Source organism: Scylla paramamosain, chromosome 35 (assembly GCF_035594125.1).
Source record: "Scylla paramamosain isolate STU-SP2022 chromosome 35, ASM3559412v1, whole genome shotgun sequence".
In the NCBI taxonomy this organism is placed as follows: Eukaryota; Metazoa; Arthropoda; class Malacostraca; order Decapoda; family Portunidae; genus Scylla; species Scylla paramamosain.
This window is the reverse complement of record NC_087185.1, coordinates 332,501-350,000: the sequence shown is the minus strand read 5'-3', so window position 1 is coordinate 350,000 and position 17,500 is coordinate 332,501. Positions and strand designations below refer to the sequence as shown.

Genomic DNA, 17,500 nt, shown 5'->3' with positions numbered 1-17,500 from the left:
ACGACTTCAAGACGCCTCACTGTAACCTATCTTAACCTCACCTCACCTAAACTAACCTAACCTAACCTCATCTCACCTAACGTAATCTAACCAAACCTCACCTCACCTAACCTAATCTAACCTAACCTCATCTCACCTAACCTAATCTAACCTAACCTCACCTCACCTAACCTAACCTAACCTAACCTCACCTCACCTCAACCTAATCTAACCAAACCTCACCTCATCTAACCTAATCTAACCAAACCTCACCTCACCTAACCTAATCTAACCTAACCTCACCTCCTCTCATCTAACCTAATCATTCCTCACCTAATCTAACTTAACTTCTTCACTTATGCTAGTTTAACCTAATGTAACCTTTGCTAACTCAATTACCTTAACTAACCTTATTAATGTGCTATAACTTTACATGATCTAACGTAACCTATGTCTTCCTAATCTTACTTTAGATAATTTCACCTAACCTAATCTAAACTATTGAAGTTAATCAAAATTTATCTAATATAACCTAACCTATGCTAGTCTAACCTATCCTTAACTTACCTATCCTAACGCACTATCTTAACCTAACCTCGCCTCACATCTTTTACACAGCCAAACCTTACCTACCAATCTAACACACTTCAGCTTACGTAGCCTAACCTAACATCGCCTATTCTTTACTAACCTCACCTAAACCTTTTACCGACACTAACTTAAAACCTACCTATGCTTACGTCACTTCTATATCCTCCTCCTCCTCCTCCTCCTCCTCCTCCTCCTCCTCCTCCTCCTCCTCCTCTTCCCTAACACACAGTGACTCAGCGAAGCGGTCAAGAAAACACGTAATTTCTGAATACTATTTTTAAGAGGTCCACCCAGTCAGCCCTCCTCCTCCTCCTCCTCCTCCTCCTCCTCTTTCCTGACCCCCATCCACCCTTCTTTCCTCACGTGTCTCTCCCTCCCTACACACACACACACACACACACACACACACACACAGAGAGAGAGAGCGGGTCTCACAAGGGTAAACAAACAGAGCTGATGCGTTTTAAACAGAGCAAATCTTCTCCGGCTACTTTTAGAGCAAGAGAGAGAGAGAGAGAGAGAGAGAGAGAGAGAGAGAGAGAGAGAGAGAGAGAGAGAGAGAGAGAGAGAGAGAGCAAATAACTTGAAGGATAAGAGACTAAGAGGAGAGTTTGAGAGGGCAGGTGCTTGAAGGACTATGGAGAAGGTGGAGGAGGAGGAGGAGGAGGAGGAGGTTAATTGGCCACGAAGCAAGTCACGTGTCACTTCTAATCAACAGTGAAGTGAGGAGGGGTGGAGTGAGTGTCCTTGGTCATGTCTCTAAGATGCATTTGTATACTGAGAGAGAAACACAAACATACGTACATACAGACAAACAGTTTACTATTGTGTCTTTTAATCTTTCTTTCTCTCTCTCTCTCTTTAATTGGGTCTCGATTTCTCTCCTCTTCTTTCCCTAGTCTTTTTTTCTTCTTTTTCTTCTTCAATCTCGTAATGTTTATAACCTCCTAACTTGTTTTTTAATCTTCTTCCTTTGAAATTCTCTCTCTCTCTCTCTCTCTCTCTCTCTCTCTCTCTCTCTCTCTCTCTCTCTCTCTCTCTCTCTCTCTCTCTCTCTCTCTCTCTCTCTCTCTCTCTCTCTCTCAACAATCTTCTCCTCCTCCTCCTCCTCCTCCTCTTCTTCGTTATCTCCTTTCTTCACATTCAGTAACTCCTCCACCTCCTCTTCTGTCTTCAAAATTACCAATTCCTCCTCCTCCTCCTCCTCCTCCTCCTCCTCCTCCTCCTCCACCATCATCATCTCTTCCGTCACCATGTTACCATCACCACCTCGTCTTCTTTCCTCACAATTTTCCTCCTCCTCCTCCTCTTCCGTCCTCATCAGTCACCACCACCTCCTCCTCCTCCTCCTCCTCCTCCTCCTCCTCTGCTGCTCCTCCTCTTCTCCTTGACCTGTTCGGCACCGTGTCTGTCTATCTGTGTGTCTCCTGTCCAGTCCAATGGTAGTAGGTTTCAAGTTTTTCGTTATATTTATTTGATTTTTTTATTTATTGTTTTTACAACTTTCCTTTCTTTTATTTATTTTTTTTTCTCATTTTCTTATTTTTGTTAGTTTTGTTTATGTTGTGGTTAAGTTGTATCGTATTTTTTATTTAATTTTGCTGTTGTTTTGCCTCGATTTATTTATTATATCTTTTTTCTTGTTTTTGTTTTGTTTATTTTATTTTACATGTAGTTGAGTGGCATTATTTTCCCATTTTCTTGTTTTATCTCGTTTTTCTTTTATTATTCTTTATTCTTTACTTTTGTTCTGTTCGCTTCATTTTCTTATATTTTACTCTTTCCCGCTCACCACTACCACCACCACCACCACCACCACCATTACCACCGTCACCACAAAAACGTCACGTGGTTATGTAGAAAAAAATTCCGCTTACTTTCACTATCACACACACACACACACACACACACACACACACTCTCTCTCTCTCTCTCTCTCTCTCTCTCTCTCTCTCTCTCTCTCTCATTACCTTTTCCTTTAATAAACATGAATAAACCGTTCTATTCATCTCTCTCTCTCTCTCTCTCTCTCTCTCTCTCTCTCTCTCTCTCTCTCTCTCTCTCTCTCTCTCTCTCTCATTACCTTTTCCTCTAATAAACATGAATAAACCGTTCTATTCATCTCTCTCTCTCTCTCTCTCTCTCTCTCTCTCTCTCTCTCTCTCTCTCTCTCTCTCTCTCTCTCTCTCTCTAAGCCTACGAGTCTCTCTGACCACACCCAGCATGCAGATCTATTTCCAACCACACCCCCTCTCTCTCTCTCTCTCTCTCTCTCTCTCTCTCTCTCTCTCTCTCTCTCTCTCTCTCTCTCTCTCTCTCTCTCTCTCTCTCTCTCTCTCTGCAGGGGTCTAGTCTTGCCAACTAATCCTCAGCTGTGCAAGTTAATGAGCTGGTAGTAGTCGTAGTCGTAGTAGTAGTAGTAGTAGTAGTAGTAGTAGTAGTAGTAGTAGTAGTAGTAGTAGTAGTAGTAGCAGCAGTAGTAGCCACAGTAGTAAGGTATTTCTATATAATTCTATATTTCCTATTCTTTATTTTCTATGGTACTCTAAAATAAAACTAGAAATTATAATATTTAGACATTTTTCTATATAAAACAACGAAGAGTCAAGAAGTAGAACCATTTGAATAACATTATTAAAGCCTATCTATCTAAAACAACAAAGTAAATAAATAAGCGCAATGGAATATTATCAAAACTCAATAAGTAACCGCATTTAAACATTATAAAAAAATATATCTAACTAAAACCGTAAATCAAGAAGAAAAAGCATCCAAACATTATTAAACCTAACTACACTTACAAACTCCAGGGCAAGAAAGAGCACTAGAACACCATTATAAAGACCTACCTATCTAAAACTGCAAATTCTTGAAGTCAACAAGTAACACTATTCAAAAACTATTAAGACATACGTATCTAAACCTAGAAAGTGATGGAGAAGGAGCATTCAAACATTATAAAAAGCCTATTGATCCAAACACGGGGGCACGCCAGTAAGCTTCAATCCACGCTCTACTTTACTAATGGGACTCTCTATCACGCCAGTCTCGGGAAGGCTCGTGACGTCTATCGAAGTTCAAAAGTCCATTGTGAAGGTCATTTGAGTCAATTTGTTGCCAAGAATCAGAATTTCCTGTTACACACACACACACACACACACACACACACACGTACCCAATCGCTTTAGTATGATAAATCTGTCAACTAAGAAATTAATAATCTGTGCCTTTACCTATAGTCTATTCAATCATACGTTCGTTGTTTTTTTTTTTTTTATCTCCTTACTTTCCTTCTCTCTTTTATCTTTAACTTGATTTCTCTCCATGTCTTTATCTGCAGTCCTCCTCCTCTTCTTTTCAGTTCCAAGGAAGAACAAACATCAGATCTATCGGAAGATTGTGGTAAGTTACACAAATCTACATGGTGTGGTATTTAGGATAGTAAAGCACAAGGTTCCTCCCCAACCCACAAGCTAACGTTTCTCCGCTAATCAGTTAAAAGCGCCACGTCATTCTGTCTATGTAGGTATCTGACTGACTGACTGACTGACTGACTGACTGACTGGTTGAATTAGTGCCTGACTGACTGACTGGCTGATTGGCTTAGTGAATGAGTGATGAGTGAATGACTGACTGGCTGAGTGACTGGTTGGCTTAGTGGTTGACTGACTAACGGCTAACTTAAGCAACTACAAGTCAGTGCATCTAAGCCAGCCACGGCAATAGCGTGTCTAAAGTGTCACGTGTCTTAAGCCAACCCAGTTAAACTCAGTGACATTTGTGCCAAGCCAGCCAGTTAGTCGGTCCATCTAGCCAGCCAGCCAGTCACTTAGTCAGTCACTCAGCCATTCAGTCAGTCAGCAAGTCAACCAAGCAACCAGCCACTCGTCAGCCAGCCAACCAGCCACAAACTCAACCACTCAGCCAGCCAGAGGGTCAGTGTAGCCCGGCCAATCCAACCCCTGGCCACATTTCAGCCTCAAGGAAATGTGCTACCTGCGGGTTGTGGCAGCAGCAGCATTTCTCCGCACGTTCACAAAGCCTCCAGTGTCTGGCGGCCAGGGCTGAGCTAAGAGGCGCTGTTTTATCCCTGCCATTATCGTAACTCTAGCGAAACTCCGTGGGAGAGAAACGAAACACAGTACAAGCCAGATCGCACATATTTCCTGGCGCCCCCGTGTCCGCGTGTCACGGGAGAGGAACGGACCAGGGACCAGGCACACCACCATCACCACCAGGGGCTAACAATGGAGGCGTTGTAAGTAGTGCGCCAAGATGAAAGACGCCCTGGGCCCACACTGCGCAACGCGACCACTGCGCAGCCAAGAAATTCAACCCGACCAGACCAGGCTAGAAGTGTTGGAAAATCAAAACCCGTGGAGTACAGTATATTATGTGAAGAGAGAAAGAGAAGAAGGGAATGGAGGAGGAGGAGGACGAGAGGTGGTGGGGATGGGGGATAGGGCTGATGATGGTGGTGGTGGTGGTGGTGATATAGTAGTAGTAGTAGTAGTAGTAGTAGTAGTAGTAGTAGTAGTAGTAGTAGTAGTAGTAATATGCATAGAGGCCGAAGAAAACGAAAGCGGAGAGAGAGAGAGAGAGAGAGAGAGAGAGAGAGAGAGAGAGAGAGAGAGAGCAAACGAGTTAATTCACCGTGATAAATCTGGGTATAGCTTAGGGAGCAGTTTAGCAAGTGACACCAAAGGGGCGCTTGCTTCACCCTCTGCTACATCAACTCCTGTACATAAGCTGCACTTAAAATATACACAGCTTGTCAGATCGGAGCTACGTTATCACAAAATCTTAATCTACACGTCCCCCAAGTTTATTATCTTCTATTATACCAGGTGAATATTATTTGTTACTCGTAGATCAAGATTTAGATATTTTTGGGTAATTTTTCATGGGTTTTACGTTTGTGCATCTTTACTGACTTTTTTTTTTTCATTTTAGGTTGTCAGGTCAAATTTTGTAGCTTTTAAGTTAATTTCTTTTAATTTGTAACCTCTAGATCATTACTTAGGCAATCTTTGTAAGTATTCGTTGGTGTAAGGAAATGTACAAGCTTTTAAGTGTATAATATATCCTTACTTAACGTTTTTTTTTTAGGTCAGGTCAGGTTAAACTTCGTATCTTATAATGTCGTTTCACTCACTCTCAATTAGGGTTCGCGGATAAACAGATAAACAAACGAATCTTAAATCTATCTAACGCTCAAGAACACATAAGTCTGTTCGTGAGACACGAGAACACAAGAACAAATGTAACACTTAATGGGGCGAGATTAATAAATATTGCCACTAAGTGTTCGCGTCAAATGTCTTGCGGGAAAGTCTGGCACAACAACCTTAGTATAGCTTACGAAACAAGAATTCCTCATTAATTTGGCAAAGAAAGCCTTTTTGCTGTGGGCTCAGTGACTCACGCCTGCTGGGGCCAAGGTGTGAGTCAACAGGCCAGCCGAGGACCAGCTGCTGCCTATATTCTGTCCCTAGAACGTATATATACCTTAACAATTTCATTAGCAGTGTGTCTACCCTCCCTTTAAAACACGTGAGGTTAAGAGAGGCTACGAGAGGCGGATGTGTGTTCTTAATATGAAACAGGTTATCTCTCCTTCTACATCTGCTTCTCTGACTCAGGCCAACTTATCTTATTCCTAGAGCGCGTCTATACCCTAATCCTTTCATTAGGAGTGTGTTTATAACATCCCTTTTAAAACACGCGGGTTTGATGAAGCTGAGAGAGGCTACAAAAGACGCATGTTCTCAATATAAACCAGCTACTTTCTATATTGTCCCTAAAGCGCGTCCATACCCTAACTGTTGCATTAGGGGCGTGTTTATCCCGTCCCTTTAAAACACGCGGGGTTTGTGAGGCTGCGAGAGGCTCAAGTGTGTTTTTAATATGAATCAGCTGATATTTACTACATTTGCTCCTCTATCACTCAGGCTACCCTAATTTATGTACCTGGAGCGCATCTATGCTATAACAATTTAATTAGCTGAGTGCCTTTAACGTCTCTTTCAAACATGAGGGGCCGGTGAGAGAGGCGCATGCGTGTTGTTGACATGAACAGCTGATCACAACATCAGCTGGTATGTGACTCATTCCAGCGTATATTGCCTCACCTATAGCCTAATTGTTACGGTAACAGTGTGTCATTACCCTTTAAAAACATGAGGGGTTGATGAGGCTACGAGAGATGAATACGTGTTCCTAATTATGAACCAGCTGATCTCCGCATCAGCTGGTGTGTGACTCATTTCAGCTTATATTGTTCCCAGAGTGCAAATATACCTTAACCATTTCAACAGAAGCGTGTTTATACCGTCTCTTTAAAACACAAGTTGATGAGACTACGAGAAGCGCATGTCTGTTCTTAATTATGAACCAGCTGATCCCCACAACAACATCTGTTGCGTGTGTGATGAATCCTTCCTGGCGGGCGATGCGACACACACTCGGCGCCGTAACCTCGCCGATTTATCCTGCCACGAGTCAGCCCTTGAATCCAACACGCCATCAAAGCAACACGTGTGATTCACCCAGGAAATTATAATGTTTCGCTTAGCTAATACAACAGTGGCATATGGCACAGCTGACCTTGAAAGTATGCGAGAATGCGTAGTAGTAGTAGTAATAGTAGCAGTAGCAGGAGGAGGAGGAGGAGGATAATGGAATAGTAATAATAGTGGTGGTGGTAGCAAAACGAGGAGGAATGAGGAAGGAGAAGATAAGAAGCTAAAAGGAGAAGAAACTGTGGTAGTAGTAGTAGTAGTAGTAGTAGTAGTACGCTGTGATGGTAGTAGTAACCCAGAAACGCAACCTTGCAAAAAAACAACAGACAATTCATTTCAACGAAGCCAAGCAATGTTGTGAATCAGAGAGATCGCTAGACTAAACCTTCCTTGCATCCACACACACACGCACCTGGACCCAACACGTCATTTAAGGCGGCTAACACTGGTGGCACTCGACTGAAAACCCAACCCAGACCTTAACACAGCGACCCACATACCAGTGAAGCAATCGTGACATACGTGGCCATGATACCAAGGCCGCTGGCACGCTAAGCACAAGCTACCTTGCGCAGGTGGACTAAATGCATTCAGGGACACCAAGATTAGGGTTAGAGATGCTTATAACGGTACTTTGGACTTGTACTGTCATCGTAAGTACTGGGAGAAGGGGAATCAAGGTTTTATAGTAATAAGAAGGGTGATATTTGGCTTAAAGATGCTTATAACGGTACTTTGGGTTGCTACTGTAATCTAAGCAACGAGAGAGGAATGAAGGTCGTAATGTTAATAAGAAGCGTGGTTTAAAGTATGAATTATTTAGGTACGGTAAGATGAAAAAAACCGGATGTCTTAAGATTACAGAGAGATTATCAGTATCAATGGAAGAGGAATCAAGGTAATGATAATAAAAAGAAGGAATAGTTGGATTAGATTAAGTAATTTGGGTATAGTACTGAACTAGACATCATTAGTAGGGTGCTAAGGGTGGTAAAAACTGGGTGTCATAATAGAGAGGTAGTGTGTTATTATCAGTAGTAGTAGTAGTAGTAGTAGTAGTAGTAGTAGTAGTAGTAGTAGTAGTAGTAGTAGTAGTAGTAGTAGTAGTAATGGAGGTTATGTGGAAGGAGGCTGAGATGAGGAGGAAGCTGAGATAGAAGATTGGATATGAGGAGGAGGCTGAATGAGAAGAAGGCTGAGATGAGATAGAGGCTGAGATGAGAAAGAGGCTGAGATGAGGAGGAGGCTGAGATGAGATAGAGGCTGAGATGAGAAGGAGGCTGAGATGAGAAGGAGGCTGAGATGAGAAGGAGGCTGAGATGAGATAGAGGCTGAGATGAGAAGGAGGCTGAGATGAGATGGTGGCCGAGATGAAGAAGGATGAGATGAGATGGAGGATGGAGATGAGGAGGAGGCAGAGATGAGGAGGAGGCTAGGCTAAGGGAGATGAGATGGAGGAGACTAAAGATGAGAAGGAAAAGAAGAAGGCTGAGTTAAGAGACAAATTTAGTTAATTTCTAGATCAGTTACAAAGCCAAACACACACACGTTTCAGCACATCCACTCCCACACACACACACACTGGCCTACGTATAATGAGAGAGCTTCTTCAGTCAAATACTTTCAATATGACTCAGACTTTAAGTGCAAGATGAGGTCACCTAAATATAACTATCTTAGAACACGCATTTAACAACTCTCTGACCTTCTGTCATTTATAAAGCAGCATCTGGTGAATTTTTCTTGTTTTTGTTGATATATTTACTATCTGTACCTGACTGATGGGGAATATAACACATCTTTACTATGAATCTCAGTTTACACGTTCATAAGTTTGTTTCATCTTTCTCTTATTTATAAAGTGACATATAGTGACATTTCTTTCCTTTTATCCATATATATTTGCTTCCACTAACTGAAATATACATTTTTACTATCCAGCTAACTTAACACATGAGTTTGTTTAATCTTTCTCTTATTTATAAAACAGCATCTGGTAATATTTTCTTCCTTTTAATAATATATATTTGCTTCCACTACCTCGCGCTGTCGGTAAATACAATACACATATTTATACTCAATTTACAAGTCTGACATGCCTTACAGAGCAGAATCTCTTGCTTTTTTTAACCATTTCTTATACTTGCATTCTCTGCCTTTCTCTTGATGGTGAATACAATACATATCTTACTAGTGAGCTGAGAATATATCAAGAAAGATATGTGTACTTAACATCCTCTGTTTCTCCTTTCATATCTCACTAATGTAGCTAAGAATATGTCAAGGAGGATTGTCTGTACTTAACTTCCTCTGCCTTTCTCTTAATATCTTACTACTGAAGCTAAGAATATTATGTCAAGGAGGATTATCTATACTTAACATCCTCCACCTTTCATGCAATGGTAAATACAATACATATCTATGCATATCTTAGTAATGAAGCTGTAAGTCAAGGAGGACTCTCTGTACCTAACACACAGCCAAGCATCTCTATACTGCTCTTACTCACTGGGACATATGACATGAGTACAGTGGTAATATTAGTAATCTGCCTGGCTGTCCGTTCCTCTGTACCGTATGTTCTCAGATTCACTGGGACAAAAGTATCTCAGTAATAGTAATGCCAGTACATAGTTCTTTTCTTTCCATAGCTTTCAGATTCACTGAGATGCAAGTATTCATAATGACAGTGATGGTAAGGTAACTGACTATGTTCCTCTCTCCCTCTACTATTTTTAAACTTGCCAGGACATAATGTCAAGTAACAGTCACGCTAAGATAAGATTGTGTCCCTTTCTCCCTACAGCTCTCAGACTTGCTAGGATACAGGCATTTGGAGCAACAGTGATGCCAAGCTAAGACGGTGTCCCTATATTACTCTTCAGTGAACCACTACCTTGACATGAAGAGGTTTACGTTTCCTAATCAGAGGACCTCACCTAGACACCCATCACCATATCAGGCACATTCACTGAGAGGAATCAGTTCAAACATGTTCTCTCACCAAGACATCCAAAGGCTGATCTATACAAAGGCAATGAGGTTGGAATTCCCTCTCTCTCAGGGTTCGAGTGGCTCTTAAGGGACACGCTTGGGTGTTGGCCTAAGGAATGCAAGTCTGGTGTTGAAATGTTTTGTTTTCTCATCAATACTGTTTTTAATTGTTATAGATATGATCTGTCAGGTTTTCATGGCTATTTCCCTATTGGCAGTGCAGAATCACTCCAACTATCACAAGAAGCATGAAAGTAACCTTGAAAACCCAAAGAATTTCCTCTACAACTTGTTAAGAGTTATCAGGACAGACGTGGAAAGGTCTGAGAATATTCCTGAGTCATGGCAGTTCCTTGGACAGCGTTTCCTTTGCATTTGTAAATACAAGCATTTATAAATACAAACAGATAAGATACTAAAGCAATACAAATATATTAAAACTCGCTTGTGTATGAGAGAAGAGTGCTTGAAACCCCTCCACTGTCACTTTTTACCCATAGCAAGAAACAATGTATTCTCTTTTCTTTGTTCTTTTTCATATGTAATGTTACTTTCCTTTCCTATATGTAAACCTCAATTTGCATAGAAAGGCATGCTAGAAAATATAATACCTGGTGTAAATGTGAATAGAGATAAATGTAGAATACTTAAAATTACATTCTTTAACATGACAGGAATGTGTGTGTGTGTGTGTGTGTGTGTGTGTGTGTGTGTGTGTGTGTGTGTGTGTGTGTGTGTGTGTGTGTGTGTGTGAAGTGTCTTGAGTTTCAGTGACAGGACAAAAAACTCATGTGCACAACAGATGTACGAACACATGGGTGGATGGGTAGATGAGCAGATGGGTGGAAGGAAGATGCATTTTTTATGCCTCCATCCCCGACACCAGCTTGAGTGTATGGCTGGATATACCCTTGCTATTTATTCATCCTTTTATGGCTAAAAAAAAAAAAAAAAAAGAAAAGAAAAAGAAAAAGAAAAAGAAAAACACACACAAACAACCTTATGAGACCAGACGCTGCACACACATGTATATTAACAGCCAAAACATTGCAGGTAAGAATTTTTAGAACACGAGACATTTTTATTCTTACAAACCAGGATTTCAAATTTATGTATCCCATTTAAGATATAGATTCAGAGCCATAATCCTTCTGGCTTATAAGAATAAAGATAATTCAATAGAAATAGAAATTGTATTGATTGAAAGTTAAAACCCTTCTATCATTCTATTTCAAATTACTATAGAAATATGAAAAGTAATCCAATTGAAAGAGAAACAGATTCAAAGCCATAACTAATTTTGTTTATAAGGATAATTATCATCCAACAGGGAAAGAAATTACATTGAAATCATTATCAACCTAATTGATCGAACACACGCATGTACACGCCCCTCTAAACTGTCAATCGCACACACTTCTACTCAGTCACCACTAATTATATACCCACCACCCACAGTAGTAGTAATAGTGGTAGTAGTAGTAGTAGTTTATTGACCACAGTTCTACGAAATAGCACAGATATTTCCGTTCACATCAAGAAGACAACTCTATAATTAACAAATATGTAATACACACATACATACAGACACTGACCCACCACACACTCCCAACCAGTCACCCACACCCACCCACCCACATATACGTACACACAGACGCGCACCTCAGCCTGTCACCCTTACGTCAAACAGCTTACTCCCTTCTTCTCCCTCTCTCACTCTCATCCATCACGCATCCCAGTCTCTCTCTCATCTCCTACTCTATTACTTAACCAGCTAACACTCCCAACCTACTCCCAGTACCCCTAGCCGGCGTGTTACACTCTCACTAGGAGCATGACCCTAAAAATCAGTCACAGGGCGCGGTCAGAGACACAGCTAGCCTGCCCTGGTCTGCCTACGGGAACCGAAAGCGTTTGTTTGGGTAAGGTTTAAAGGGACGAAGGTTTAAAGGGCCAGTCTCTGCGTGAGTGTGTTTGATGAAATGCTGAATACTCACGCCTGGTCAGTCACACAGTCACACGGACAGGCACAGATCACTCCTCCACGACACACGAACACACACTGACTAGTAACTCCGCCTTTAGTTTCGTCTGCTGTGTTCGAGCAAAAAAAATGTCAAAATATTCCTCCATTACTAATGTAACCCGCATTCCCTAGTGGTATACTTCCCTCGGAACAACCATATTTTTAAGAGCTTTTTATTCACCAGACGTGTCTCGGTTAACTCTGATCTTGGCTGGAAATTAACCTATATTGTTTGATATCAGTGTTTTCATCTTAAGGTCCCGGATGAAATGGCGGGCTGGGATTGGCTGTTCACGACCTGTTGTCATGGTGATGGTAGACGCCCTCCAGTTGACAGCTATTTTTTTTCTCGTTATTGAAAGGAGTTTATTAGAGCGTAACTGAAGCATGCAGAGGCATGATTCTGCACCATACTGTTAAGATATTGTAGTTTTGAAGTATTCCTAGGGTTAGTAAGCTTGAGCAAGGAGTATAGCACAATTTAGATGGTGTTCAAGGGAGGGTTAGTGTGAAGAGTGGGTGTGTCCGCACGACATTCAAGCAATTCCAGCCTCTGATATGATTACGTACTAGACTGTTAAGATATTGTAATAAGGAAGTATTTGTGGGGTTAATAAGCTTGGTTAAAGAATATAAGGGAATTTAAAGAACGTTAAAGGGACGGAGTGTGAAGAAAGAGTGTGTCAGCGCGAGATTCAAGTAATTCCAACATGTTTGAGTTGATTCCGCAGAAGACTCTTAAGATATTATATTGTTGAAGTGTTCCTAGGGTTATTAAGATTGGGTAAAGAGTATAAGGGAATTTAAAGAGTAGATAAGAGAGGGAGTGTAGCGATTTGATGTCATACAGACCAAAGCCAGGTTACAGAGGGGTTTTACCTTGTAAAGGGGCCGGCCCTATGGCTTAATTGAGTATTACCTATCAGAGCAATTAGCTGGAATTCTATAGTTATAACATTAGAGCGAAATTCAAGCAATTCCAGCCTGTTTGGATGCCATGGCGATGGTACGATCTGCATATTTTTATTTGTATCAGTAATCAACTCACTGGACACCTCAACCATCCAATCAACGACTCAACCACCACACAGCTCAGTGCACAAATCAACTATCTTATTAACGACTCAGCCAGCGCACAACTTAACTCGCTCACTACCATAATAACCTTTAGTGATAAAACACCATATCAGAAATGTCATAGTCACTGCATCAAGTCAAACACCTTTCCTTGAGGCTGCAATCGCTCTGGAAACTAATACTACTTGCAAGACGAAGAAAAATAATCATGTTTGGGTTATCTTTAGAATGACACATGCCTTGTTTGCTTGTATAATAATCTAAGGTGATAAAACAACATGTAGAAATCGTAATATAGCCATGGAGTCAAAATAAACAGAGTGGAGTTGTTTTATATAGAAAATATGACTATTTTTAATGTTTATCCGTTGAAATTCACGTCTTTTCTCACAGCTTTGAAAATATTCGTGGAAAAGGTTGTTATATTGTCTTATATGATTATTAAGGATAAGAAACAATGCTAATTTTGCAAGGATACATCGATCACGACTAATTTTCACGCTTACCAGTTCATATGCGTGTTTTCCTCACAGTTCTGCAAATATTCTTGGGAATGTTGTTATATTGTCAGCACAAACAACTTACTGATTACTGAGTCTATTTCCTGTGTAAAGTATTAGTGTTAATTCAGGCTATAATTAGTCCATTTCCGTGTTTTCTTGACCGAGTGACGAGGGAGAAGAAAAAACGAGGAAGAGACATCAGCCACTGAACCACGGACGAAAATAAATTTAGTGGCTGAAGACAAGGAGAGGAGTGAAGGTCCTTCCTCACTGCTCCCTATGTAAGACACCATGCACTCTAGAACACCAGGCCAGAAATCAAGAAACACGTGCTATTACAATGCAGGTGAAGCTTAAGAATACGTCACTATTTCAGTAACAGACGATATTTCACAACTCTGCTCCTCAAAACTTCTCGCAACGCAACCGGAATGTTTTATAATGTTGCTCTTGTTCTGTTGTAATTAAATGAATTACAGAACAAACACGGAAGTTAGTTTTTTTTTTCTTTTTACCCAGAAACATAAAACTGTACATAATTTCTACTTGAACCTGATAAAAGTTAAGAGAGATAAGACGCCAGATCGTTTGAGAATATGAGTTTCTCTTCTGTTATATCAAAATTACAGAAAAGACAAGAATTGATGGACTTTTGTGCTAAAAGTTTAGATAAGACGCGGGAAGATATGATAACATGGATTCCTGTTCTGTAATAAGTTGAATTACATTAAGAAACACGTAGAGCTGGATTTTTTTTTTTTCCTAGAATCACGAAAATACCCCTGAAAACCTATATATATATATCTTTATAAATGTATAAAAGTTAAGATAAGACGCTGGACCATTTGATAACACGAATTTCTGCTCTGTACTAAACTAAACAGTAACTAATGTCGAATACATCACATCACATTCTATTTCCCAAATCACGCGTGGCAGCTTCGTACCTTATTCGCCATGCCGGCGTTTTCACCAAAGGTCGTGATTCTGTTGGGCTGCGCCATGGTGAGTTACAGGGAGAACAGAACGCCTAGACAACTATTGGGACTTGCGGTGGCTGGGAGAACAAAGCGCGAAGTAACTTGTTAACGAGTACTGTAGTGAGGGCAAGACAACGTCCTCCCTCCACTTGGCCACTGCACACACTGAATGGCCAGGGGAAGTATCGTAATTATTTATTTTTAGTCGGAGGAAGGACGGTCATCATACAGCCACAGAGGAATTCCGTAGCAGAAACTCCTACACAGCGACGCATTTCCTTCAATAAAACGCTAACCACTGAAAAATAAACCCTCAAAACTCCACACGTGTAAATAAATGAACTAATCTATCTCCTATGGCTAATACTTGATCGTCATTCACCTTAGAACATTACAAAACATAAATAGAATGCCGGCTCGCTCTAGACAGTGGTGGCCTGGCTAACTCTGGGCGCCCTTCCAATAACGCTTCACTTCGGCTCAAGGCATCCTAGCTTCCCCCCTCGGCTCTTTTTTCGCTCCCTAGCCTTTGTCCTCCCCTCAGGCGAGCCTCATATGTTCCCCTGCCACGAATGCCGCAAGAAATATCGCCAGTCACCCGTCAGTGATGGGAAAAAGTGTTGAGAAATAGGACGTACCACCTTAACCTGTATACTCACCACACATCATCGTTCTTTTTTTTTTTTTTTTTTTGTTATGTAAGGAAACTGCATCTTGGTTCACGAGTTTTGAGTTTTGTTGACTGTACTTTATGATTGTTGGGGTTTTATTTTAGGATACTGTATATTTCTCCTTGAAACAGTAATCGGAGTAAGTCAAAACGCATGGAAATCTATCAGTCTCAAAATTATTAACATACGAATTAACGCAAATTCATTCTTTACGTTCTGAAAGATCTATAAAAAGTAAATACTGAAAATAAATAAATGAATAAATAAACAAATAAATACGTAATCTTGTCCTGAAATCGATTTGAAATGCGCCTTATTGCAAATTTATTCTTATATTCTGAGCCAGCCAGTTGTGAAAAGAGTCCTCGCTGGTGGCAGGTGAGCAATGAGTAAACATGAGGTACATTAAGGCTTCCATCAGTTCACCTCTGCTGGTTTCTGTCACACTGAGGCCCGATAGAATTTCAAGGAATATGTAGTGGTGTGTGTGAGTGTGTATTTGTGTTTATGAGGATATAATTGGATGTGTGTTTATAGCTGTGTGTATGGCTTTGCTTAGAAAGTTTAATGCTCTCTCTCTCTCTCTCTCTCTCTCTCTCTCTCTCTCTCTCTCTCTCTCTCTCTCTCTCTCTCTCTCTCTCTCTCTGTGTGTGTGTGTGTGTGTGTGTGTTCCATTTTTCCTAGTTTTGTATCTAACTTTTTATCATTATTCCCTCCTGTTATACTCTCTCTCTCTCTCTCTCTCTCTCTCTCTCTCTCTCTCTCTCTCTCTCTCTCTCTCTCTCTCTCTCTCTCTGTTAGTAAATATTCTCCCTACGGGGCCAAGGAGAAACATGTCACTCTGGCGGTGGTGGTGGTGGTGGCGGTGGGTGGTGGTGGTTGTGTTGGTGAAGAAAACAATGGAATGTAGAGACGTGTGTGTAAACATGTCTAGCCCAGGAACACAGTGGACACCCGTAGCCTAGTTAGCAAAAGAGTTCACTGACCCGCTACCACTGAATGCCCTTAGGATCTTAATATAGAGCTTTCCTTTCTTAAACCGTGGAAAGAGGGAACTAAAAGGGTAACAAACGTAAACCAAGATTTTTTTATGACTTTTCCTCCTTAAATAATGGAAGGAGAGAACTAAAAGGGTAAGAAATACGTGAGCTAAGATTAATTGATGCTTTTTCTCCTTTCTTCCTTAAATATTGGAAGGAAGAAACTAAAAGAGGTAAGAAACACGTAACTCAAGAATAGTTCAATGATTTTTCTCTTTTAGTAATGCAACGAAGCAGTCAAACGGTGGAAAAAATAGCGATATAACCTCTAATTTCACCCTGACTGCCAATATCTTCATTAGTATAGACAAGATATACGTAAGCTGAGAATGACTAATGTTTTCACTCCTTATAATGCCACGAAGCAATTAAAAAGTGAACAAAAATTAGCAATATATTCTCTAGTTTCAAGTCGAGTGCCAATATCATTAGTATAGACAACACGGGCCAGGCCTCAGTAACAGCGACAGATTCAGCGCGGAGTAAACACAGGCTGCGGGGCTTGGCTGGGGCGAGTACCGAGTATAGCCGTGTGTTATGATGAGACGAGACACCGGCGGGGGGTCTGGGATGGGCAGAGTTGGGCGGGTTTGGGCGGGACACTGCAAGGGGAGAACCAGCGGGGGAGAAGCAGGCAACCAGACACGTGAGGTGGTAAGCAGCTCGATAAGTTGCCTCCATATAGCGCTTATGTAAACTGTGCGTGGCCGGAATGTAATTATAGAATGAGATGCTTCTGTTTCGAGGAAAAGAGTTGGGAAGAGTAAGCGGCCCGATGGTTTGCCTCTACATAGCACCATATTCTGAAACACTTCTGCGCCACATCTCCACTACTTTCAGAAGGCTCTATTTGAGGTGACACGGGTTTTTAAGGCTGTTTTTACGGTTCTAGTAACAGATTAGCGAGATTTCTACATTATAAACGGGAGAAACACTCTTGAGAATCCTGCTAATCAACTCTGTGGTCTTTGAAAATGGTCGTGATGAAGTGACACGAGTAATATGTTAACAAGATTTCTACTTTATTAACAGAAGAAAAGATTAATTATCTCTTTAGCTTTTGAAAACAGCAGTGATGAAATAACAGTGTTTCAGAATACATTTTTACATAGTGTTGA

The 17,500-nt window shown here is 40.9% G+C and overlaps 1 protein-coding gene across 16 annotated transcripts in view; it reads right to left on the bottom strand.

Annotated features, from left to right (window-relative positions):
* The window catches only part of LOC135090478 (tropomodulin-like), a 76,683-nt gene that overhangs the window by 34,354 nt on the left and 24,829 nt on the right, over positions 1 to 17,500 (bottom strand). For 4 of the 16 annotated variants that reach the window (XR_010261942.1, XM_063987231.1, XM_063987239.1 and 1 more), the window contains exon 1: positions 12,083 to 12,230. The exons of 11 other annotated variants lie outside the window; for them this stretch is intronic. Coding sequence is in view for 1 of the 5 variants with exons in the window: in XM_063987227.1 (XP_063843297.1) it covers positions 14,639 to 14,695 (57 nt within the window). In the remaining 4 variants the exon portion in view is untranslated. Of the gene's footprint in view, positions 1 to 12,082; positions 12,231 to 14,638; positions 14,834 to 17,500 lie in introns of those variants that run through there. One more of the 16 variants, XM_063987227.1, reaches the window with a different exon arrangement.